At 47.1% G+C, this 26,775-nt stretch overlaps 2 protein-coding genes across 2 annotated transcripts in view; both read right to left on the reverse strand.

The window, feature by feature from the left end:
- Positions 1-546: 546 nt before the first annotated feature.
- ORM1 (orosomucoid 1) lies at positions 547-4,248 on the reverse strand (the record flags this gene model as incomplete). The annotated part of the gene is made up of 6 exons (XM_079706545.1): positions 3,951-4,248; positions 3,425-3,567; positions 3,107-3,177; positions 2,156-2,263; positions 1,917-2,020; positions 547-612 (listed from the first exon to the last, which is right to left on the reverse strand). Exons 1-6 carry the CDS (start codon positions 4,065-4,067, stop codon positions 547-549), a joined length of 609 nt encoding a protein of 202 aa, XP_079562671.1. The 5' UTR covers positions 4,068-4,248.
- A 13,389-nt stretch (positions 4,249-17,637) lies between these two features.
- COL27A1 (collagen type XXVII alpha 1 chain) overlaps positions 17,638-26,775 on the reverse strand; it is a gene marked incomplete at its 5' end in the record, with an annotated part of 145,297 nt that continues 136,159 nt past the window's right edge. The window contains 2 exons of the mRNA XM_079706055.1: positions 17,638-19,637; positions 20,673-20,891. Of these exons, the coding sequence (XP_079562181.1) occupies positions 19,491-19,637; positions 20,673-20,891 (366 nt within the window). The 3' untranslated portion in view covers positions 17,638-19,490. The remainder of the gene's footprint in view (positions 19,638-20,672; positions 20,892-26,775) is intronic.

Here is a 26,775-nt window from a genome sequence, read left to right on the forward strand (position 1 = left end):
TTTTAAAAATAAATAAATAAATAAATAAATAAAGTAAGGGCCCTTGTGTTTAGCGCCACACTCCCGAGTCCTCACCACCCTCTCTCTACCTGAACTCCTCTTCAGGGTCCTCCACTTCGATGTTCCTTAAACAGATCTTTGGCTTGCAGCGGGAACAGCAGGTGTTATCAAGCTCCTAATCTTTCTAGAGTGGTTCAGATGCCCCTTCCAGGTAGCCTTCCCAGATTTCCCCACTGGAGAAGGAAGCTTCCCCATGCTGGGCTCCCACAGCACTCAGTGCATATAGTCCTCCATCCTGGCACATGTGCAGGGAATTATAGCAAGGGCCCTTCCAACCAAGGATCAACTCAGGGCAGTGGTCGGCCGGGGCTCAACTGAGGCGGGCACAACATGAATGAACGAATGAACAAACGAACAAGCAAATGACAACCTGACTGTACCACAACAGACGCTTTATTGATGCAACTGAGGGAAAGAGCTGAGGTACGAAGGGTGAGCGGGGGGCTGACGATGGGCCCGCAGAGTCCCCAGGGTCCTAACCCAATGCTAGGACTCTTCCTTTTCCTTCTTCCTTTCCTCCTCATGCTGCATATGCAGTGGCCCGCACAGATCCTAGTGGGAGAAGACAGCACATGATCGGGGCGGGGGGGCGGGGCGTCTTCTGGGGGAAGAGGGAAGTAAGCTCTGGACTGTGGCTCCAGCCCAAGCAGGGCTTCAGTTGGGTGACCCTGGGCAAGTCAATCTCTCTCTCTGAGTCTCAGCTTATTCACCTCTGAAATGGAGGCTCCAACCCTTAACAACTGGCATGTGTGAGCACTTATGACTTGCCATGCCCTTCTGTTGATCTCCTGGATTCCTCACACCTTTTTTTTTTTTTTTTTTTTTGCGGCACGCGGGCCTCTCACTGTTGTGGCCTCTCCGGTTGCGGAGCACAGGCTCTGGACACGCAGGCTCAGCAGCCATGGCTCACGGGCCCAGCCGCTCTGCGGCATGTGGGATCTTCCCGGACCAGGGCATGAACCCGTGTCCCCTGCATAGGCAGGCGAACTCTCAACCACTGCGCCACCAGGGAAGCCCCCTCACACCATTTTGAAGATGATGAGAGTGAGGCTCATGGTGACCTGCGGCCTGTCCGAGGTCCCCCGGCCAGTGGACGGGGGCAGCAGGCTGCTGGCCACGGGACCAACTCCAGTGTCTGTGTTCATACGCCTTTTCTCGGGGTTCCCGAAAGTGGGGGATGATTTGTGCCACTGGTGGTCACGGGAAATGACCTCTGGTGGCACAAATCTGTCTAGATGGAGACGTTTTTATTTTAATAATCATGAAAGTATTTCACATGTATCCAAAAACGTGTAACCAGTTTTTGGTTTGTGTAACCAGTTTAAATCAGCTCTGTGATTTCAGATATTATTGCACAGGACAAGACCATGTAAAGCCTTTCATTTAACACGGTTTAAAGGAAAGTATTAAGAAGATTATACAGATAATGCTCAGTTCCAGCCAAAATTGGGACGGTGGTCCTGGACTTGCAGTTTGGGTGACACCTAAAACCACAAGACTGACTCCCCATCACACGGGCATTAGAAGCCTGGGGGTGTGGCAGGCAGCTGTAAATGATCATTCCCCATGTGCGTGTCTCTTTCCCAAGTTCACCACACCTTGGCTATGCTCTTCCCCTCCTGTGAGCCTTTACAATCCTCCCCACCTGCTCCAGGCATCCTCCCTGATTCCCCGTGACTTTTCCCTCCTGGGCACTCGTCCATCACCCGGGGGCCCTGCAGTGAGGCAGGTGCTTAAACAGGATATCCTGTCTCGCTGTGCAGCTTTGACTGACAGCTTCCCTCTCTGGGCCTCTGAGGTTGCCCAAGGTGGGACCCCCCTCAGGGTGGGCACTGCCCGGTCCTCCTTGCACTTACCTTTTTCTCATCGCTGTACGTGATTTCTGACTCGTGAATGCCTATGCACTTGATGGCATCAAGGAACTCTTGCTTCTGCTCCTGGGTCACCTCTGGCTTGTCGGCTACAGGATGGAGCAAGGGGGCCGGGTGAGGATGATGGGGGACCTAAGTGGGAGGGCTGGGGTGCTGGGGGTCCAGCCCGAGTAGTGGTGGTCCTGGGGCAAGGCTTGGGTAGAGAAGGAGTCTGAGGTGTCTACCGTAGAAGGATATCCCCACATTCTTCTTGCCATTCCAGGAGGCAGAAAGCATGAAGGTCTTGGGGTCCTTGGTGAGCAGCACGTCAGCAAAGTGTTCTCTACCCGACTCTGGAGGAGAAAGCCTCTGATGAGACCACGGGGGCGACACAACAGTTCCTATCTCACGGGGGAGGAACCTGGGTGTGCCCAGGGCCACACAGCCAACCAGTGAAGACCAGGGGTTCTCTTAGGCCACTGGTCACTCGCTCCTCCTGTGTGCCAGGCTCTGCACTGAGCACTCTCTATGTGTGGAATCATAGGAGCCTCACATGGACCATGGCTGTCAGAGCCTTTCTCCCCATTTTACAGATGAGGAAATCAAGCTCAGACAGGAGCCTCGGGGCTGCAAAGAAGTGTCCGTTCAATTCCATCAGCATTTGTGTGCTCCTACTAGGAGCCCTCTCTGCAGTGATGGTGGGGAAATGGGCGAAGTCACTGCCTGCCCAACGCAGGCTCCCACCCTTAGCTCCCCTAAGATAAGGAGTTTTCCCTGAAGATAAGGAGTAGTTGACAGAGAGGTAGGACTGGAGCCAGTCTGGGGTTTAGATCCTAGTTCTAATTATAAGCTGTGTGACCACGGGGAAACTACTTGACGTCTGCATTTCTCTATTTCCTCATCTGATCACTGTAATGTCCTCCTAGGGTTGTTTGTGAGTATTAAGGGGATTAATCCATGTAAAGCACTTCAAACAGTACCTGGCACATAGTAAGAGCTCAACAATGTTGGCAGTTATTACTGATTATTTGCTGTGTGCAGGCACTGGGGCCACAGAGATATAAGAGGTGGGCCTGTCCCGTGTTCTCTGTGTTCAAAGCCCCCAGGGCCTTAGTCCAGGCCCCCGTCTTTAGGCTGGACAACGCACCATCTCCCCACTCCAGACAGCAGCCCTCCACCTGAGGGCTGGCCCTCACCATATTTAGACATGGTCCCATTCTTGCGATAGACTGTCACGAAGCTGGAGTTGTAGATGCACTTGTTCCCACTACAGTCAGACAGAAGAGGGGAGAAAAGCAGTAAGATGGTCAAGAAGTGGACGATCACCCATCTCAGTCATTGAGGGCCAAGAGTCAGGTGGCAATTGGAGTCAATGCCCCCCATCCCTCCCCGCCTAGTCCATCAACGGGAAGGCTGAGGCCAGGAGGGAAGATGGACTTGCTCAAGGTTTTTCTGCAGCTGGGAGTGGAAGCCGGAAGCGGAGGCTGAGGGTGAATTGGTGTGTGGGGTCTCACGTGGTCTGGTACTCTCTGAGAATTATCTTGTCCTCCGCGTGCTTGGGCTCAAAGTAAAAGAAAGCTGCCTGGATCGATCTAGCCGACTCATTGTACTCGGGGTTTCGGAAGGCCGAGCCGATATAAAACCACTTGCCAGAGAGCTGGGGAGAAGCCAGGAACTGGTGATGGAGGCTGCAGCTGAATCCTTGAGAGTCAGCTGGGATGAGATCTCTCCCCTCATTTTACAAACAAGGAGAACTGGGACCCCAGATGAGGAGTGGACGTGAAAGAGCTCACTTGGAGGACCAGACATCTCCCCTCACACCCCCACCCCTGGGCAGCCCCTCCTTGCCCAGTACAGAATTGTTCCCTGCTGAGGGACCTTGCAAAGAGGCGTCGGAGTTTGGAGGCAGAGAAATGCCTCCAGAGGCTGGTCAGAATTTCACCCCAGGACCCAGGATAGAAAAGGATGGCATCAGGAGGGCAAAGGGAAGCCCAGAGATGGAAGCAGCTGCCCATGGCACTCAGGGACTTGGGCACTCACCCTGTCCAGGGTGGCATTGGTGATGGGCTCCACCGCCGTCAAGTTGGCGCACGCCGGACTCTGGGCGTCCAGCAGAGGAATGAGGCTCAGGACGGCGAGGGCCCAAGGCAGCACCATGCTGAAACCACGAGGCACCTGCAGCCGGGCAAACTGGTGGCTGGAGGGTGCCAGTGACCTTTAAAGTAGCTGTGGGCGGGGCCCTGGGGACAAGCTCTGACACAATCTGGTGAGCTCTTGGAAACGGTCTTACACAAAACCTTCCCTCCATCCCACAAAGCCAGCTGTAGGTAAAGCCTGCAACCCCAAGTCTAATTTGGGTCCCTGACCTGGAGGGGTTACAAGGGTCCAAAGGTCTGGCTGTTCAAAGCCAAGGTGAATGTGGGCCGGACTGATATTAGTTAATGTGTTTAGATATTGATAGAGGGGCCTGTCAGCAAACTCTCCTGTTTTCATTCAATTCCTGTCCTACTAAGCGCCAAGACCTGAGAAGGACCCGACCATAAATCAAGGGCTGAAGGCAACGTAGAGAGTTCCCAGGTGAGCGTAGGGGAGGGGGGAATGAGCGGGGGAGGGGTTTAGGGGTGGGAGGTGAGGGCAAACGTGGGATGAATTCCACCTGAGTGTGGTGACAACTGTGAAAGAGCCAAAGTCCAGAGGGCCCCCAACCCGGTCCTGGAGGCAGGGACCTTTCCAAAAGAAAGGGGCTCCTAAGTTGAATATCTATTTCCAGTAAATGTTTTACTTGAACCATCTCTCAGTATCTAAAACAGGAAATTATCTCTGCGATATCCCCACCCCCTGCTATGTGAGCAGGGAGCTTGCCTCTTTTTTCACCCATATATTCCCAGCCCCGGGACAGTGCCCAGCAAGTAGTGGACGCTCAGTATATACCATGGCATAAATAATTCCATTGCCCATTTTCATTTCTACATGACGGGGTCAAATCTTGATTCGAATAAATAAATACTTTCCAAAAGTACTATTATGATAAGCTTACAATTTTGTATTCTTATTCATTTCATGTATTTTGAATACTTTTTCATGTGTCAGTATAGTCAACAGTCGTAATTTGAATGGATGCATAACCTTTCATTCACTTCTTGGATTCTAACTTCCTTGAGCATGTCCTCTCTTTATATTTATAGCATTTTATTTTATTTTTTCCAGCTTTATTGAAATATAGCGGTCTATAGCATTTTATACTGTGATTTTTCCTCTGATGATATGTGTCAGAGAGCATCCAAATTTCTTTCAAGAGAAAGAAAAACATATGTCTTTAAAATGCAAGACTTTAGCAATATTTAAAATTGCCCCCCAGATACACACATAAATACATAAATAAATACATAAAATAGCCCCCAAACTAGAAACAATTCAGGTATCCACCAACAGGAAAGTGGAAAAACAAACTGTGGCATTTTCATACAATGGAATATTACTTAGCAACCAAAAGGAATGAACTACGTATACATGTAACAGCATGAATGCATCTGAAAAACATTATGCTGAACAAAGGAAGCCAGACTCAATAGTGCACGGACTGTATGATTCCATTTATACAAAGTTCTAGAACAGCCAAAACAAATTATAATGGTAGAAATCAGATCAGTCATTTGACTGCCAAGGGGCATGAGAGAACTTTCTGAAGTAGATGGCCCTGTTTTGTATTTTCACTGTGGTGGTGTTTACACACGTATGTATATTTGTGAAACTCTTTGAACTGGAAACCAAAAATGTGTGCATTTTACTGTAAGCCAATTATACCTCAATTAAGTTGATTTTAAAAAACCTCTCCCCCAAAAGAGAGAAAACCAAAACATGATAAATCAAAGAACACTAACGATTTTTAATGCTGCACCAATCTAGCGAGGCAGAAATGAATCTTTTTCTACATCCTTGTCAGAATTGGAATTTCCCTTCTTTTTCTTCTTCTTTTTTTTTTTTTTTTTTGCCAGCTCAGTTAGTGTTTTGAATTTTCATTGCTCTAATTGGAGTTTTGCAAACATGACTGGAACTCTTCAAGAGGGAAGAGTGCAGGTGAGGGAGAGTGTGGTATGTGAAGGACCAGGATGCTCTCTGTGTGGCTGGAGCCTGTGATGGGGTCGGAGTGACGGGGACTGATGCTTGGGGCCGTTGATGGGAACCCGAGCTGCAGAGCAAGGAAGCCAGGCCGAGGAGTTTGCTGTGGAGTCTGGGGGTATTGGGGAGAAACGGAAAAATTTTAAGTGAGGTGGAGGGGGGTTGACTAGTCAGATTTGCTCTTTAGAAAGATCACTCTGTCTGTCTACAGTGAGAAGAACAGGGAACGGGGAGGGCAAGAACAGGAGAACTTGGCAGAGCAGTTGGGCAGTTGCGTGGTCCAGGTGTGAGATGATGGGACTGGGCACAGATTCTAGACACTATTTTACGGAGATGCTGAAGATGTGTGGGGACAGTGCCACCTTAGACCTGGGCCACTGGGGCTCCTACCTGCAACCCAGAGCTTTAGAGGCCCTCACATACCACACACACACGGACACACACATACAAGGACACACACATGCAAAGTTCATTCAGCAACACACAAGCACCTCTGTCACTTGGGATCTGGTACCTGGTATTGGCACAGGGTGACCCTTAGCCCTAAACATCCGTCATCACAACCAACCGTGTTCAGACCCCAGGGGAACAATGCTTCCCATCTTGTACTCTATCCTTGAAACATCAGGCATTTGGACATTGTAACCAAATGTCCTGAGGCTTTGCGGGTGATGCTACTGCTGATACAGTAGACAGACACCACTTCAGAATTCAGGGAGGATTTGAGTGGACTTACAGGTAATGAAACTGAGCAGGACCCTTCGGGGCCGTCCTGGGTTAAAAACAAAAAAAAACCAAAACATGTTTCTTGTTTATAGAAAGAAAACACAGTGGGGGAGGGGAGCCTTTAGTCTCCTAGGCCTTCTCTGAGTCCCAAAGAGCAGGCTCAAGCAGTTAATCATTAGGACTACAGAGACACAGGACTCCTCGACCCTCCTGAAGGGATGTAGATAACAATCTGATGCATATCTTTGAGCTGTTTTGCAGAAACTAAGACTCCAACCCAGGTGGAGGATGGTGACTACATCCTGACCACAAGCACAGAGACCCCAGACTAGTTGGAACCAGAAGGTTGATGATAAAGATTCCTGAAACATCCCCTTGTTACCTCACTACCAACCAATCAGAAGAAGGTCCACGAGCTGATCACGCATCCTACAACCCTCTCCCATTGACCCTCCTTGCTTTGAAAAACCTTGCGTCCCAGCCAGCTAACGAGATGGATTTGAGACAAGTCTAGGTCTCCCATCTTCTGTGTGGACACCTCCTTGATTAGTAAACCTTTCCCTGCTCCAGACTCTGACATTTCAGTTTGGCCTCACTGTGCGTGGGGCGTACGAACTTGGGTTCAACAACAGAAAGAGAAGAGTTAACGTTCTCATTCTTCACTCTCAGCATAAAGGCAGTAAGTTCTTGCCACATCATCTCTTGCTTCCCAATAGTACTGAGAATCCATTTTTTGGTTTTTTGCAACGTGTATTTGATTTACAAATAGGCAGTATTTGCAAGAGTTGCACATGGTAGCTGAGAGATATTTTGCAATATGCAATCATTTGTATTCCTCTTAAATTCATGTGTAGGTAGATGGAACACACATTAGGCATGAATCTGATTCTTGATATCAGCAGCTAGAGGTTGAATGCTAGCCTTGAGAATAATTTACAGCTTTATAAAAATTTTGAACGACTTAATCTATTGATTAAATGTCCAAAACTTAAATTGTAAAGAGTCAGCTTTATTTAAAAACTTTTGATTTATAACGTTTAGGTATTTAGACCAATGGTCTTTGGGCCTTCCTTTGTTCGTGCGAAGAAATGCTAGGGTTGCCTGTGTGGGGGAAGGGTGAACAGGGAGGGCCAGGAAGGAGCAGGACTCCGTCGTTTACCTGGAGCAATTCAGCTCTGGCCTAACCTGCATGCCTCTTGAAGCAAAACCACAGACAGTGAGTGCAATATACAGTAAGTCCCCTACATACGAACCTTCAAGTTGTGAACTTTCAAAGGTGCGAACGTGCGTTCCAACCACGTCAGGCCTGAGTGAAATTGAAGCTTGCCCTCCGTCTCCTATTGCTGACGATCCTTCAGCTCTACCGTCTCCCACCTCCTCTCCCTCCTCCAGTCAGTAGCTCTTCTTGCCTGTTCACTCGATGCCAGCCCCTGGATGCCAGCTGTTGTACTGTACTACTGTACTTTTCAAGGTACCATACTGTAAGATTAAAGGTGTTTATTTTTTGTTTGTTTTTTATGTATTATTTGTGTGAAAAGTATTATAAACCTATTACAGTACAGTACTATATAGCCGATTGTGTTAGTTGGGTACCTAGGCTAACTTTGTGGACTTATGAACAAATGGAACTTAACGAACATGCTCTCTGAACGGAACTCATTTATATGTAGGGGACTTACTGTAATACAAAATATATACTTGGTCTCTACCTCCCTTTCCTGGCACACAGCTCATAAAACTCTTGGGCTCTCCAAAGTGATACTTGTCTTTTTTTATGCTAATAAGATGTCTCTCCGGTGGGGGCTCCTGGATAGACTCAGGATGGGAGCTGGTTACCAGGGGAACCAACTTTGTGATTAGAGGGTTGGAACTTTCAGCCCCAACCCCTCACCTCTGGGAAAGGAACTGGTGCTGGAGATTGACCTGGTCAATTGACCTGGTCAATCACTGACCTGGCCAATCACTGACCTGGTCAGTGATTTAATCAACCGTGCTCATGTAATGATGCTTTTGGTAAAGTGCTAAATGATGGGATTTGGAGAGCTTCCAGGTTGAGGAACATGGGTAGGTGCTGAATAGGTGGCCAATCCTGTTGCCAGAATCTTGGCTCTCTGTGCGCCGATGCCGAATAGAAATACGGAGACAGATTTTGGAGGATAAGAGAGATGGCTTTATTCCTTTGCCAGGCAAAAGGGGAAAACACAGCAGGCTAGTGCCTCAAGAAGTGTGCCCCCCCTCCTGGGGAATTACAGGGGTTCTTATAGGTGGAGTTCACAGTCCTAAGTGAGTGATAAGGATCAAAATGGTGAAGGTCTTGCATTCTTCTTATTGCATTATTTCAAAACAGTCACCGCTGGCGTCAGGCAAACCGGTAATTGGGTGCGGTTTGTCTCTGGGTTATCAGCCTGTGACCTTCTTTCTGAAATGCAAACAGCTACAAGGGGTGACTTGCTACAAGAGTGTGTAGGGAGAATAAACACTAGAATTCCCAGAGAGAGTTAGGGAGTGATTTATGCAGGACATAATTCACACAGAGAGTTAGGAAGTGATTTGTGCAGGATGTAATTCACATAGGGGCTAGCTTTGTGAAGCACAGATCTAGTTACAGATACTACAGATTAGTAACAGTTAAAGTAAAGCTAAGAGTGATTAACTCTTTCAGGCCCATTTATTTCTTCTCGGTTCCCTTTACTTTCCTTGTTCTCAGGAGAAGAAAAACTTCATTTCTATTTTAGCTGCAATCCAAAGAGGGCGTGGAAGCTGCATGCCCTTTCCCACATACCTTGCCCTATGCATCTCTGCTATCTGACTATTCCTGAGTTGTATCCTTTTATACTAAACTGGTAATCTAGTAAGTAAACGATTCTCCTGAGTTCTGTGAGCTGTTCTAGTAAATGGCCAAACCCAAAGAGAGGGTTGTGGGAACCTCTGATTTACAGCTCATCAGTCAGAAGCACAGGTGACAACCTGGATTTGTGATTGGCATCTGAAATGGGGACAGTCTTGTGGGATTGAGCCCTTAATCTGCAGGATCTGATGCTAACTCAACTCTGGTTAGCGCTGAAACCGCGTGCCCCTAAAACTGAGTTTCCTTACTGAGTTTATGATTAATCTCTCTATCCAAAATTTTATTTCCTTTCTTGTGCAGCCCCTGTTCCCCTTGGGATTGAGGAGTAACAAAGAAAAGGGGAGACTGAAAATGAGCAGGATCCTGCAGGGTCTTCCTGGGTACAAAAGCCTCTTCATGGCCCCTGTTTCTTTTTTTCCTTTAATATTTCTTTCTTTCTTTCTTTCTTTATTTTTGGCTGCACTGGATCTTCGTTGCTGTGCATGGGCTTTCTCTAGTTGTGGCGAGCGGGGGCTACTCTTCGTTGTGGTGCGCAGGCTTCTCATTGCAGTGGCTTCTCTCGTTGCAGAACACGGGTTCTAGGTGCAAGGCTTCATTAGTTGCAGCACTTGGGCTCAATAGTTGTGGCTCACGAGCTCTAGAGCACAGGCTCAGTAGTTATGGCGCACGGGCTTAGTTGCTCCGCGTCATGTGGGATCTTCCCGGACCAGGGCTCGAACCCATGTCCCCTGCATTGGCAGGCGGATTCTTAACCACTGCACCACCAGGGAAGCCCTGTCCCCTGTTTCTTGCTTGCTGAAATGAAGGACCTTCCTAAGCCTTCCCCGAGTTCCAAAGAGGAGGCTCAAGCAGTCCTCTTGAAGGAATGTAGATAACAATCTGATACGTATCTTTGAGTGGTTCTGCAGAAACTAAGACCCGCACCCAGGTGGAGGATGGGGACTACATGCTGACCACAAGCATGTAGACCCCAAACTAGTTGGAACCAGAAGGCTGATGATAGAGATTCCTGAAACATCCCCCTGTTACCTCACCATCAACCAATCAGAAGAAGGTCCACAAGCTGATCATACATCCTGAGACCCTCTCCCCTAACACTTTCTTTTAAAACCCTTGCCTGAAAGCCATTGGGGAGTTCCAGTCTTTTGAGCATGAGCTGCCCGTTCTCCTTGCTTGGCACCTGCAATAAACGCTGGACTTTGCTTCACCACAACCGGGTGTCAGTAGATTGGCTTTGCTGCATGTGGGGCAAGTAGACCCAAGTTTGGCTCGGTGACAGTGTCAGAACTGAACTGAAGCGTAGGACACTCAGTTGGTGCCTGGAGAGTCAGAGAACCACGTGGTGTCAGAGAAAATCCACACACCTGGTGGCCAGAAGTCCAGTGAGCAGAGGAGAGAGAAATGAAAGTTTTCCCTTACAGTGAGTAAGCAGAGTGCCTCCCCTGGGAAGGAGTGGGTGGTCCTCACTGTCCTCAGCCTCAGGCTGCCCCTTGAGGGGCTTCTCACTCTCCTCCCAAGAGGCTAGCCAAGTAGTTTCTCCAGGCACACCCAGCACTCACCCTGACACAGTACAATTTCCTCTATCTTCTTACTTTTTTTTTTTTTTTTTTGCGGTATGTGGGCCTCTCACCGTTGTGGCCTCTCCCGTTGCGGAGCACAGGCTCCGGACGCGCAGGCTCAGCGGCCATGGTCCACGGGCCCAGCCACTCCGCGGCATGTGGGATCTTCCCGGACCAGGGCACAAACCTGTGTCCCCTGCATCGGCAGGCAGACTCTCAACAACTGCGCCACCAGGGAAGCCCCTATCTTCTTACATTTTAAGGATGCTTTAGTACCTCCATGAATTGAAGTCTTGGGCAGCCCTCCCCAGCCTGCCTATCTGTCCCTGGCACAATGTCAAGAGAAGTTTGGCAGGAAAGAGACAGAAAAGCAATCAGGGCAGTGTAGGATGCCGGTAAAGAGTTGTCCTGTTTCTACCACTTGCTAACTGTGTGACCTTGGGCAAGTTACCTAACTTCTCTGTGCCTCAATTTCCCTACTTGTAAAATGTGGATAATAATAATAAACTCCACTTCATTGGATTGTTATGCATATTCAATCAGTTTACATTTAGACGAACTAAATATCAGATGAAACAAACTTGCTTCTAAGGGTCCTTCTATTATAATAACCATCACCGTCTGTTTAATGACAAGCTGGGCAGTGAGGAAGGAAAGACAGATTCCTGCATTATATAAATACTTCAGTGATTGCAGGTTACATCCTATTTCTAAAGACATCAAAATGCAAAACTATGTCTATATTAGATTCAGGAAAATAGGATATTTTCCCCATTAGATACTTGAGAAAACCAGTGGCCCAGAAGGGTAAGGTAACAGGGTGAAAAGGTGAGGTTTCTATAATTAGGGAAATGCATCATTTTGAAATGATTCGCTTTCTGAGAAAACCACTTTATACAGATTTCTGGCCATTTTATAAAAGGCCAGGGCTGAGCTCTGTGTCTGACAACTAATTCATGATCTTATCTACGTGAGCAACCATAAAAATACACGGGCACAGCAAAAAGTCCAAATTAGGAACTTTGTGTCTGGGCTGAGGAAATACCAAAAAATATTTGCTCAAATTCAAATCCTGTTTTGTGATCTTGGGTAACTTATGTAACCTCTTTGAACTTTAGTTCCCCCATCGGAAGAGCCAGGGTGATAAAACTTGCCCCTGAGGGTTGTGCATGAGATGAAGACGGATTACACTCAACACGGCTCCTGGTTCATGGAAAGTGTGCAAGAAATTGCAGCCACTATTATTTTGAAAGGTGCTATTAAGGGTTCAACCATATGAAACTGTGGATTTTAATTTATTTATTTTTATTGAAGTTGATTTACAAGTTGTGCCCATCTCTGCTGTGCAGCAAAGTGACTCAGTTATACACGTACAGACATTCTTTTTTTATATTCTTTTCCGTTATGGTTTATCACAGGATATTGACTATAGTTCCCTGTGCTATATGTTAGGACCTTGTTGTTTATCCATTCTAAATGTAATAGTTTGCATCTACTCCCCCCAAACTCCCAGTCCATATCTCTCCCTCCCTCCGACCCCTTGGCAGCCAGAAGTCTGTTCTCTATGTCTATGAGTCTGTGAAACTGTGGATTTTATAGGTCAGAAAGCAGTTGAATATCATTCAATTTCACCCGGTTCATCCAACTATTATGGAACAATGGCCTGGTCTGTGGTTGGTCAGCAGGGAAGGGCATGTCACTCCCATTTTCCTGGGAGAAAAACTGAGGCCCAGAGAGACAGAATGACCCACTCAAGGCCATGTCACAGTCAGGAAGCTGAGACCAGAATCCACCTGCCAGCCTCTCCCCTTCTCGCCCGTCCCTCTCTCACTTTCCCGGCACCAGGCTGCTGGTCATCATGAGTTGTGACTGGCCCTGGCTGGGGCTCACTGTGGACAGAGCGAACACAGGCCTGGGGTTTCCCCTGGAAGGCCACCGTGGCTGTTTCTGGACACTGGGTTGTGCAACGGGAGATTGGGAGCTGTGGGGCTGCCAGCTGGGGAAGAGCTGCCTCCTGTCCCTGACAGATTCCTACTTACCCTTGCTGGGAATGAGCTGGCCCAGCTTCAGTGGCTTCCCCAGCCAGGTCACAGAGGCCTCCTGGAATGGAGACCGGACTGAGACTGCTGCGCAGCATGGTTCTAACATAGCCCCTCTTCTCCGTCCCCTCTGGCCCTTTTTCCTGACTCTCTCACCTTCCATGCCTTCAAAGCTGCTGACTCTCCAGAGCCCCGAATGGCGCACAGACCTCTTTCCTGTCCTCCCAGCTCAGCCAGCTGCCCCTGGACAGCTCCACTCCAGTGCCCCATCACAGCACAAACTTAACCTGGCCAATGCAAACCCTGCTCTTCTGTGCAAACCTGTGGCTTGTCCCATTCCCAGCCCAGTACTCCAGGCTTCCCCTGACCCTGTGGCACCACTTTGAACTACTTATGCTCCCCAGATACGCGGTGCTACCTTTACTTCCAGGCCTTGGCAGGTGCTCTTCCGCATTTGGCTAACCTCTATTCATTCTCTCTCAGCCTTGGCTTCTGATGGTTAATTTTTTTTTTTGCGGTACGCGGGCCTCTCACTGTTGTGGCCTCTCCCGTTGCGGAGCACAGGCTCCAGATGTGCAGGCTCAGCGGCCATGGCTCACGGGCCCAGCCGCCCCGTGGCACGTGGGATCTTCCCGGACCAGGGCACGAACCCGCGTCCCCTGCATCGGCAGGCGGACTCTCAACCACTGCGCCACCAGGGAAGCCCCTGATGGTTAATTTTATGTTGACTTAACTGAGCCATGGGGTACCCAGATATTTGGCTCAACATTCTGGCTGTGTCTGTGAGGGTGTTTTGGAGGAGATTAACATTTGAATGGGTCGACTGAGCAAAGCAGATTGCCCTCCCGCATGTGGGCGAGCCGCATCTAATCTACTGAGGGCCTGAATAGAATCAAAAGGCCAAATAAGCGAGAATTCCTCTGGCCTGACTGTTTGAGATGGATATCAGTCTTTTCCTGCCTTTGGACATGAACTAAAACATTGGTCCTTCCTGGGCCCTGAGCCTGCCAGCCTTTGGATTGGAACTACACCATCCGCTCTCCTGGGTCTGGAGCTGCAAATCTTGGAACTCATCAGCCATCATAATCATGTGAGCCAACTCCTTATAATAAATCTCTTACACACACACACACACACAGGCATGCACACACACATGCTCACATACACACACGTCGTATTGGTTCTGTTTCTCTGGGACCTTGATTATAGTGTCACCTCCTGACTATCCTCCCCAAGCTGACACTGGGCTCTGTGGTGCCCCCTTTTTGCTTCCCTAACCCCACACTTGGCCTCCTGATCTCCGGTTTCCTAACCCTTAACCACACAAGGTCCAGCCTCTCTAGCTGCCTCTGCCAGACTCAGAGCCCCTCAGACAAGCTCTCAGATCCATCATAACTCCAGTGCCCACACATGGCTTGACAAAAGGAAGGTGCTGCTGATAAACATGTGTCAAGGAAATAAAAATGGAAGTTCTTGCGGGGAGTCCTTCCACAAGATCGAGTGCCTTCGACATGCTGTGCTCTGCAGCTACAGCAGAGAACAAGTTACATCTCCTCCCTCACAGAGCTTCCTATGGGGAAAACAGACATTAAAGTGATTGCCTTTCTCCTCTGCAAAACGGGAAGCATGATGGAACAGCTGGGCAAATTCTTTGCTTGTGGTGATATCCGGCAAACCCCAGGAAATCATTCAGGAAATGGGCCATGCTGCCTCAATTTCATTTTTGATTAACTGTCAGTCAAAGAAATTAAAAGAACATTCTCATCTCACTTCCAAGTTGTTGTTTGTTTTTTCTTCAGTGTTGGAAAGTCATTTTCCAGATTAAGGAAATAGTGCAGGGTCATGATTCTTGGTACTTGAGCTTGTACTGGAGTCTTCAGGGAGGCTTGTTAAAACGCAGATTGCAGGGCCCCTCGGGGTTTGTGATTCAGTCGGTTTGGGAAGGGATCGAAAATTCTGTGCTGGTCACCAGCCCCTGGTGCTGCTTGTACTGGTAATCCCAGGGCGCCACACTGAGAACCACTGGCCTCATGCACATAACACTGCCGTCAGCGGTCTTGGGGCTGATCACAGCTTTGTCTTGGCCTCACCAGGTGACCCCGGGTACTTCGGTGGACTTCAGTTGCTACCTCTGTCAAACAGGAGGGTGGACTTGGAGGCATGGGAATCTCCAAGCTCTTCCAGACCATGAATCCTGGGCTCCATGGGTGGAAGTCTGGAGCCACCGCAGGGCAGCGGCTCCCAGGGCTCACTGTCTGGGGTAGGTGTCAGGGTGGGGAGGGTAGAGAAGACGCAGCTGCCTGTGGACTGATGACCTAGAAACTTACAGCTAGTTTTTTTTTTTTAATTAATTAATTAATTTTTTGGCCGCATTGGGTCTTTGTTGCTGTGCACGGGCTTTCTCTAGTTGTGGTGCGTGGGGGCTATTCTTGGTTGTGGTGCCTGGGCTTCTCATTGCGGTGGCTTCTCTTGCTGCGGAGCACGGGCTCTAGGCACGCGGGCCTCAGTAGTTGTGGCTCGCGGGCTCTAGAGCCCAGGCTCAGTAGTTGTGGTGCATGGGCTTAGTTGCTCCGCGGCATGTGGGATCTTCCCGGATCAGGGCTCAAACCCGTGTCCCCTGCACTGGCAGGCGGATTCTTAACCACTGCGCCACCAGGGAGGCCCGACAACACGTTTTTAAAACGTGGCTCAACTGCTCGTGATTTCTTCTTTCTCTTAGATGAGAAGGGCGGAAAAGTTCTGATTTCTCCAATGTCCCAGGGGAGGAGGAACAAGCTAAGGAGGAAAGTATTCTGAACCAAGAGTCAGGAGATACGGGTTTCAGGTCCAGCAGGTATAAGTATGTCCCAAATATTGAATGGGACATACTTATGCTAAAAACATATTTATTGTTTATCCGAAATTCAAAAATTTTTTTAAATTTATTATTTATTTTTGCAGTGTTGGGTCTTCGTTTCTGTGCAAGGGCTTTCTCTGGTTGTGGCAAGCGGGGGCCACTCTTCATCGCGGTGTGCGGGCCTCTCACTATTGTGGTCTCTCTTGTTACGGACCACAGGCTCCAGACGCGCAGGCTCAGTAGTTGTGGCTCACGGGCCTAGTTGCTCCGCGGCATGTGGGATCCTCCCAGACCAGGGCTCGAACCCGTGTTCCCTGCATTAGCAGGCAGATTCTCAACCACAGCGCCACCTGGGAAGCCCCCCGAAATTCAAATTTATCTGGGCATCTTGTATATTTATTCACTAACTCTGGTTAACTCTGTCTCCCAGATTCTCACTCACTTCTTCCAAAGCAGGTATTGTTGGGGCCTCTTTCAGGAATCTCACAGGTAAGAATTGTTCCTATTGAAGCACTATCTTTAATCACCAAAAGATGAAACAACCCACATGTCATCAATGGAAGAATGAATAAACAAGATCTGGTTTATCTATACAATGAAATACTATTCAGTCATAAAAAAGAATGCAGTACTGATCCGTGCTACAAGGATGAACCTTGAAAACATTATGCTAAATGAAAGCAGTCATTCACAAAAGGTCATGTATTGTATGATTCCATTTATATGAAATATCCATAGTAGGCAAAGCCATCGACAGAAAGCAGATTAGTGGTTTTCCAGGGGTACGAGCAGGCAGAAATAGGGAGTGATGCCTTCTTGGGTATGGAGTTTCCTTTTGAAATGATGAAAATGTTCTGGAAGTAGACAGTGGTGATGGTTGCCCAACATCGTGAAGGTACTAAATGTCATTAATGGTCAGTTTTATGTTATGTGTATTTTACCACGTTAAAAAAAAAAATAGGCTCTCATGTTAACCTCAGTATACCTCCTCCCTGTGTGTTATTGGTTGAATTGTGTCCCCCCAAAAGATATGCTTCCCCGTTACCTGTGAAGCAGCCTTATTTGGAAATAGGGTCTCTGCAGATGTAATCAAGTTAAGATGAGGTCATTAGGGTGGGCTCTCATCCAATATGACTGGTGTCCTTAAAAATAGATGGGATTAGAGACACACAGGGAGAGTGTCATGTGACTACAGTGGCCGAGACTGAGGTGCTGCCCTGCTAGCCAGGGACCGCCTGGCGCCTCAGGATAGAGTAAGGAAGCTCTCCTAGAGGCATCGGAGGAATCGTGGCCCTGCCAACACTTGGATTTCTAGTCTACAGCACACTTCCAGCCTCCAGGACTGGGAGAGAAGGCCCTTCTGATGTTTTAAGCCACCAGGTTTGTGAACAGCGGCCAATGGGACCCTACGGGACCCACTCTCTCACTTTTAGGGCCCCCCCCACAAGGCGCTGTATCTCTCCCTCCCCCCTCCTTTGGGGGGAGCAGCATAAACTGGGCATCCTCTAAGCCTCTTCCCCTGACCCCCTCAGCCCTGCCAGAAACTTCCCTCTGGCCTTTTCAAAGAAGCACACGGCCACAGATGTGTCATTCCATTGCCTCAGTTTTAAATATTTATTTAAAATCCAGAAGGGAAAAGGAGAAACGGAACCCACTTGGGTTTTAACACATTGACACGTGGACAGAGACATGAACAAGGACAGCAGAGAAACCCAAGAACAAGACAGACGCCAGGACAGAGGCCAGGTGGAGACTGGCGGCTGGGGAGACCGAGCGCTGAGATGAGGCCCGAGCTGCTACAAAAACACACTTCCAGGGAGCGTGGAGGCGGGCGGGGTGGGGGAGGGAGACAGGAAGTGGGGCGGAGGGCAGGGTGGGCCAGAGTGAGGTATTAAATAATGAAAATCGAATCCAATTGCCAAAGAGACACTTTAGAAAAAAAAAAAAAAGACACAAATAGACTTTCACATAAAATTTCCCCTTCTACAAAAATAATTCCATAGTTAAAATGACCTCAAAATCCAGCCTGGACGCTGACTGGTTCACTGAGGCAGGACAATTCAGATTACCCAGAAGAGCCCTGCCATGCTGAACTCGGAGATTCCCGTAATAAGCCTTTCTCCTCAGCCCACATTTATACTTGGAGCTAATGGCGCTGGGTTTCTACAGAACTGAATGACAATGAAAAAGCAAGAGTGATGACTCCATCTTGGAAGGACAACTCCAGGAAGGGAGGACCTCAGGGGATGGTCTGTGGCTTCATCATGAGATGGGTCCATATTTACATGCCACCTCCAAGGCCCGCCCTGACCCAGTGCCGTTCTCCTAACTGGTTTCTTCAAGGTCAAAGCTGCAAGGTCAGGACTCTCCAGTCTAGATCATACCCTCCAAGACACGCCTAACTTCCCTCCAGGGCCAAGAAAGGCCAGACTAAAATCCTTCATCCTCAGGCCTCCCCCTGCCTTAAGAGGACAAGCATTTCAAAGTCCATAAGTTAAAAGGTAAATCTTCTCTACTTCTGTTTCTGGTTGTTTTTTGTTTTTGTTTTTTTGCTTTGCTTTTTGTTTTTTTTTTCCTTTTACCTTCTTCTCCCCCCACTCCTTAACAGATTATGCAATGAGCACAAGGGTGATGCTAGGAAAATTTTAAAAATTCCCCAAACTTTGTCATTTGGAGGAGAGAGAAAAACGTGGATGATACCCCACATCCAAATGTTTCTTCAAAGTCTGTGGCAAAACTGGTAGCACCTTCAGAATCTTAAATAGGGTTTTTTTTTTCCTTAAAAAAATCACATACACTACGAGACGATTGTGAGCACCAGCGATTTCACAGTGGGAGGTAGCAGACGTGGGCACCCCCAGCCCCGAGGATCTCACCTCTCCCTCTCGGCATCCGTCACTTCCCACCCCCTGGCTGCTCTCTCTCACCTTCTCACCTCTTTCCCAGGTGAAAAAAAAATAGTAACGCACCTTCTTTGTGTTTGTTTAAATAAACTATATATACTTCTTTCTTTCCTTTTCTCCTTTTTTCATGTCTCCTCTCTAATATTGCACATCAAAGCTCCCTGGCAGGGACCAGCTGACGAGATGCCCCCTTCCCTCAAGCTGGCTGGAACGTGGGGCTCTTTGGGAAGGAAGCTGGGCAGGGAAGGGGGTGGCCGCAGAGCTGGGAGACAGGCCGCGGGGCTCAGGCGGGTTGCGGGCCCAGCTTGCTCTGGCTGGCTCTTTGGTTGGTCTTTGGGGCTGGGCTGGGATCACTCGTTCCCAAGGATGCCCCGTGCCCTGCTACCCCTCAGCCTCTTCTACTGGGCAGACAACAGCTGGGGTCTGCTCAAGGATCCTTGGGCAGGTGAGCTGCCTCTCCTAGGGGCCCACCTGCCCCTAGGTACCCTCCCTTTGCCTCCTCCTCCTCTTCCCTCCCCCTCGAGGCCGAGAGGAGCCAGGAGGTCAGAGGTCAGAGGAAGCACGCAGGTCCAACTTCGAGGCGGTACTGCTTCCCTGATGAGGCAGGAGGGAGGTTGTCCACGCCGACAATGGGCAGCTGCTGGGGGTCCTGGGTCCGGAAGGTGAAGAGTGTCTGATGCCAGCGGCCATCCTGGACCTGCAGGTAGAGGGAAAAGGGGACATGTATATCCATCGTAGTCCTCATCATATATCAAGTGCATTTCTCCCTCATCTTTCTTCACAATTTTTAATGTCCACGTGGCATTTCACTGTTTCAGTGGCCTGTATTTGTCCATTTAGATTGCTTCTGCTATTTTGATTCTTAAAAGAAAAGCGGCCATGAGTATCACTGTAGCTAAACTTTTGCGCACATTCTTAATTATTTCCCTAGAACAAATTCTAGAAGTAAGATTTGCGGGATCAAAGGATAGGTACATTTGTAAGGCTTTGGATATATATTGGAAATATACATGTAGCTGCTGTTGGGAAAGCCTCTACCAATTTAGTTTTAATTTTTCCAAATAGCTTTGTGTGAGAGTGTTGGTTTCCCCTCATCCTCAGTAACACTGTGCATTACTGGTTTTGTCTAATTTTTTTTTTTTATATTAGGACCAAGGATTTATTCCACAATATAAACTGTAACATTTGATACAAGCTACCAAAAAAACAGGCGAGGAGGGAAGGAGCAAGGAGAAAGCCAAAATACAGCTGTGGCAGGTACTTACAGAGCAGCCTCTTTTCTATGTCACGAGGTCTCCAGTGACACTAGGAACTAGACGTTTGCGTTCTGACATCAACCAGATGCTAATTTTGTGAAACTGGTTTTTTGGACGACTTTCTGTCTCCCTCTTCCCCTACAACCCACCCTGTTTTAGGCCTCTGAAGACAACCAGAATGTTAAGAGAAGAAATCAGCCTGGCAGGGCAGGGGCAGAGAGGAGCGGGGTTATATCCTTCTATAAGCCGCCTTGTAAATAAGCACAGCATCTACCGGCTGGTAGAATCTTACCAGCCCAGACCTTCCCTCAGAAGTTTCCCAGGGAGAAAAGTGAATCAAAGCAATTTTATAAAACTCAAAGGTAAACATTATATGTATCATACTAATATACTATAGTATAAAATTGTTACTATGTAAGACCACGTTTTTCTACCTGTCTATGCATGAGGGGCCTGTAAGGGGCCCCAAGACTTACCTTGCAGCCATCCATTGACACTTCCGGCCTGAACTGACCCCCGGCTTCAAAGATCTGCCCGTTCCAGGCCCGGAAGCGCACAGCCTGCTTAGCTGGGGTCTGCCTGGTGCCCTCCTGCCACACGGTCATGTTAAGGCAGTGGATGGTGATTTGCTGTGTCACCTCAGAGCTTAGCAGGTGCAGAAAATTCATCTGGACCCGGCTAATGGCAAACTCCACCTGTGGAGGAGATACAGCAGTGAGGCAGGGTCGGGCTGGGCTGCCCACAGCTCTCAGAATTCCTTACCTTCCTCTGGAAGGTCCAGGAATAAGCCCCTTCCGGGCAAGCAATTCCCAGCCATGCTCCCAGAGCTGTACTCACTCGAAAGAGAGAAAAACTGAGGTCTGTGTGAGCCAGTCCCACAGCCAAGGAGTAACAAGGAAGGGAAAGAACTGAGGTCTGCCTGATTCCAGCCAGAAATGCGAGGGTCCTAATGCACCGTATGGGAGGGGTCTCTGGAGCTGAGCTGGGATACCGAGGCTCACAGAGGAAGAGGATCTTGCCCAAGAGTGAGAGGCTCTTAGTGGGCAGTGGAAATGAGAAGTGCCTTCCCCACGTTTCTGAGGCCCAAGCTGCAGGCCGGGTAGGGTGAGGCAGCTGGAAAAGGCAGACCTGACAACAAACAATAGGACAGGGTTTCGGGCTTAAGTGGTTGTACAGTAAGTCCTGACAGTTGGGTTTTCTCTTTTTTTCTGGTGCAAGTGCCTGACCTAAGCTTTGATTGCTGAGGCATCCATTCAAAGAGGCATCCACTTCAAAGGCAGACTATCTCAAATAAATACCTTGCCAGCCACAGGACTAGATAAAGAGCCAGGCCACCTCCAGGCACTGAGGCTCCTTTGTTTTAGAGCTCTGGATTGATTTCAATAACTGACCATTTGGGCTACTTGTTTTTTCTCTCCCCATGCTTTAAATTCTGGCCCTTATATTTTAAATTCACCACTAAAGAATGAGCCTGCAAAACCCTAACACACCCCCGCCCCAATAAAAGCAGAACCCCAGGCCCATGTACTCTCTCTCTCTCTCCCCATGACCTTGTAGTGTGGCCCCAGGTGGGCTGTGCAATTTCCAGGTCCTGTAAATAATAAAACTTTAGTTTTTCAAAGTTTCCTGATGGTTATTGCTGAAAGGCATCTTGCAATCGTAATAAGAACTGCAAGGGCTGCTCCAGCCACAACACTGGTTATTTATAGGCTGAGACCAGCACACAACGATTGGTGTAGTTGGCAGGACTGCAGGACCGCCCTTGCAATCAATGGATGGGATGCCCTTTACCTGCAACTTGCTTACTAACCACCTAACTCAGGTGGGTATCACCATCTGGGGAAGGAGCACTGCTTGCTGGGGGTCTGTCTCACTGCTAAGTGCTTTTGCATATTGCTATGGTATCCAATCCAAAAAGTCACGGCTGCCATGATAATCCAATGATCTCCCCAGAGCAGTGTGATCAAGGCCATAGGCTCTAACTAGCCACTGAGACCACTAATTATAAAGGCCTTAATTGACTATTAATGTGAGTAAGGGTCCTCCATGCCTCAAGGGAAGAGTTAAGGAAAGTGAACTGGAGCACAAGGCTAAGTCACTGCCCAAGGAAAGGCTCTTGGCTGAAGGCAGGAGGGAAATATTCCTGTAGGTGAGGATAGGAGACCTCCACCTATGACCACTGAGTTGGTGGTTATGCCTGGACCACATGTCATAATCCAGAAGAGTGAAATAGCCTTGCAACTGGAAACCAGTGGACCTCCAGAAGGAAAACACAACAGAGATCTATGGTTTCTGTGTCAAAACTTCACTCATTACTGTCATTCTTCATCCCTGACCCAATGGGATATTATGGGTCCCATCCCTGGTGTGATGCTACTAAAAAAATTAATGGGCAGTGACCACCTAGAGGGGTGGGATAGGGAGGGTGGGAGGGTGGCGCAAGAGGGAGGAGATATGGGGATATATGTATATGTATAGCTGATTCGCTTTGTTATACAGCAGAAACTAACACACCGTTGTAAAGCAATTATACTCCAATAAAGATGTTAAAAAAAAGTATTGGGCAGGGCTTCCCTGGTGGCGCAGTGGTTGAGAGTCCGCCTGCCGATGCAGGGGACACGGGTTCGTGCCCCGGTCCGGGAAGATCCCACATGCCGCAAAGCGGCTGGGCCCGTGAGCCATGGCCGCTGAGCCTGCGTGTCCGGAGCCTGTGCTCCACAACGGGAGAGGCCACAACAGTGAGAGGCCTGCGTACCGCAAAAAAAAAGAACAACAAAAGTATTGGGCAAATATAAATGGCCTAAAAATCTGATGCCAGCACCTCCTAAGAACCCTGAGGAGGCGCACCAGCTCCTTGATAAATGCAAAACCCCATGGAAGCATCCTGGGGGTATACCAACATGCCAAGGCTCTGGTACGACACTAGAGGCCTAAGGGCTTTTCCCAAAGACCCCGTGCATATCATGCTAGTGGAAGCAGACCTCAGTCCCAGAGAGGTCTCTTGGAACACCCTGGGAAGGAAAGCAGCGAGCTATGAAGACGGTTCACAGTGATGCCATCCAAAATTTTCCAGTAACAATACGTCAGTTTAAGATAACAGGAGAAAATCAGGAAGTAGAAACTGAGATAAAAAACTATACTTTAACTGAAATTCAAAGTTTTCTTAAATATTTTATGTAGCAGGAAGGAGAGAGGGGAACTAATTGGCTATTTTGGTATTTTTGTTTGTTTGTTTGTTACAGGCTCTCAATTGTTACTCAAAGCTGCCAAAATTCGGGCTTCCCTGGTGGCGCAGTGGTTGAGAGTCCGCCTGCCCATCCAGGGGACACGGGTTCGTGCCCCGGTCCAGGAAGATCCCACATGCCGCGGAGCGGCTTGGCCCGTGATCCATGGCCGCTGAGCCTGCGCATCTGGAGCCTGTGCTCCGCAACGGGAGAGGCCACAACAGTGAGAGGCCCGCGTACCACAAAAAATTAAAAAAAAAAAAAAAATCTGCCGAAATTCAACAACTGGCCAATACCTCTAAAGACCCTAAAATCCGTAATTTTCTTAAAGATCCATCCGGGCTATATGCTTGTTTCCTCAGCCCCCGCGGCTTTCCCCTCGGCAGAACTAAGAAACACACCTTATAAGGCGTCCCTGCTGCCAAGGGAAAAGTTGACGGGGTTATCCAGGCATCTAGCATGAGGAAGAGGGATGAGGGAAGGCAAAGGCCCCTAGAGCCACTGATATTCCACCAGGGCCCTTATTCTTTTTGGATGTTTACTCCTGGCATGGTTGCATCCTTCCATCACAGTGATCACTGCTAAGGCTCACAGTGAATGGAAAACATTAAGATGAGGCCCATCTCCTGCTGTGCAAAATTGGCATGGTCCAGTGGGTTTACCATTTCCATGGTCGTGGTGATCTAAATGACCCCTCTTCATTTTCAACTCTGAAGAGGCCCCATTTGACCCAAAGAATTATTATTATTATTATTTTGTTACCATGATTGCCAAGATGCTAGTCCTGCTGATGGGCAGAGAATTATTTTTATAGCACACTCCCCTAATTATAGGGTGGTACTACCACATTTTATTGGAACTGCCAAAACCATACAAAAGGCACTAACACTCCTGGAAGAAAATTTACATTTTTTTCTCTGTCCCTTGAAGATTAAATCTTTGAAATGGAAACACCCCAGGAGGTAACTAAAACTCTACCCACAATTGCCTGAGGCTGAAGAAAAAAAATGAGGGAGAAGAGGCCTCTTAAATACAAACTGCTATAAAAGCTCTCTTACTCAAAATCTAGTCCACAGTCTCTTTAATATTACTTGTCAAGAACAAATACACATCTTAAAAGTCATCTCCACAAATACTAGTAAAAAGCGTTAGCCACTGGAGCAGGTAACTTTGTTCTGCCTGTCAGACACAATTTGGAGTCAAATGTTATTTAGAAACTAGTAAGTTTTATATTGTTGTACCTGATTCATGGCTAAAATTTTGGAGTGGAAACTATAGCATCTCAGTGTCTCTGTGTGTTTATGTAAGTCTCTGGATGTATATGTGATTTTTTTCTTTCTCTCCACCTCTGAATGGTATTGCCAAAATTAATTTGTAAAAGAGCTCTGTTTAACTGGCTTAAAAATAAGCACTCATGAATTAGGTATTCCTAAAACTCAGAAATATAGAAACGAATCCAAATGTTTTTCAAGTTCGCATGATCTGGGATAATCTTTGGTAAATAAAAGCCAGTCTAAGTTTGTTTTAATTAAAATAGGTATGTCTTCATGGTTATCAGCATTATATATACTGCAGATAAATAACTTTACAGGGTTTACTAGTCAAATAAATCCATGTTATCTCTATTACAAAAGAAAATTAGCTTAGGATGATGGCCGACTTTGTCTACTGTCTAATGAAGATTTTGTAGGTAGTTTAACCATATTGTCACGAGAGAGAAAAAGAATTTTACCTTGTGTGGTCAAGTTGGCTAAAATTGGACTGTTATTATAAGAATTTTTTAAAAAAAATAAGCTTTAATATCAATAATGTGCTTATGTAATTTTCTTCATCTGCTATAAGGACAAAGTTTTCTTGGAGTATTGGTCTGCTCCTGTTAAGAGATTATGAAAAGTTTTTCTTTACCTTTTAAGTAATCTGGCTAGAAAGCAAAGATTTTGTGTTTTATCAAAATAATTTCCTGTGCTTCATGTTGCCTTAATGAGGTCTTTAGTTATCTAGAAGACACAGTCTTCTCAATATCAAAAGAGCTAAGTTTTCTCACAACTATGTAACCATCTGTATTTGCTTTTAAAATCTTTTGTCACTTTGGCTAAGTAGATAATTAAGCATTTTTTCATAATGATCTGTGATTCTATTTAGTCAGGTGTCCAAAACCTTTGACATTTTTGACAGACTTCCCAAAATCAAGTTCTAAGTGAAGACTTTTTGACTTGGAAGTAACTGGGGTTTTCCAGAGGATCGTTGGAACATCTCAAAAGATCCATCTCTTTCCTTATAAAAAGAGAAACATTAAACTAATTAGGCTTATTTGATATGTTAAATCACATGGGAAACATTGTCAAATAAGAAATACACCTTCTCTTTATGGATATCCTTGAATGGGTATATGTTATTAATATGGTGTTCCAGAAATAATATGAAATTCCTAAAAGTCTGATATGTTATGTTAACCAACTATAACTCCAGCTATCATCTTAAAATGTTGTGTGTCACAGAAATAACCAAATTTCCTTGTCAACTGCATCATAATGAACTCCCATCAGATCTTTAACCATAGGCATTTAAAAATGTCATTCTTTTGTCAGTCTTTTATCATTTATAATTATTGTTTTACTCCGCTGCCTTTGCAGAAGTGCTTCCTCTTCAAGGAGATTCATGGAAAGGACTCTGACAAGTACAGGTTTCTGATAACTTTTAAGTCATACCATTGAATGGGTAAGAACTTATAGAACTCTAAGGAAAAACTGGATTCATGAAACTGCTAACAAAAGATCAAGATCAAGGATCAATTACATAGGACTGAATGAACTGATGAGGATGATTATAACTTTTTATGCCTTTTTTGGAAACATTGGCAGTTCTTTAATCTCTGTTTCCACATTTAAGGAAAACTTTTCTTTTAAGCTAGCAATGAATTACAGCCATTTGGTGAAGTACACCTTTGTGAACAATGATGAAACAACTGCTGTTTCTCCCTACCTGATCCTTCTAGAATTCAGAAGTTCTTGGTGAGTATTCTCATGGCAGTATAATTATTTGCATAAGTTCAATGAGAATCTATTCTCCTTGTAACAGGACACAATTGGAAATACTGGTTATCACCAAGGCTATGAATGGAATGTCATATTCGAGAGAGACATAAGAGACTCAGATATGACCAGATCACTTAAGGAACTAAAGTTGACTTTATGGAGCCAATAAAGCCCCTTAGAAAAATCAGCCTGTTACCTTGATTACAGGGTTCCCAGCAGCCTTACCAGGTGAGTAAGGAAGGTCACTTCCTGGCAGGTACAGGAATCTCAGGATATTTTGAGGACTTTAAGAAGAGAGAAATTCACCCAAGTCTATAGGT

Source organism: Hyperoodon ampullatus (genome assembly GCF_949752795.1).
Source record: "Hyperoodon ampullatus genome assembly, chromosome: 6".
In the NCBI taxonomy this organism is placed as follows: Eukaryota; Metazoa; Chordata; class Mammalia; order Artiodactyla; family Ziphiidae; genus Hyperoodon; species Hyperoodon ampullatus.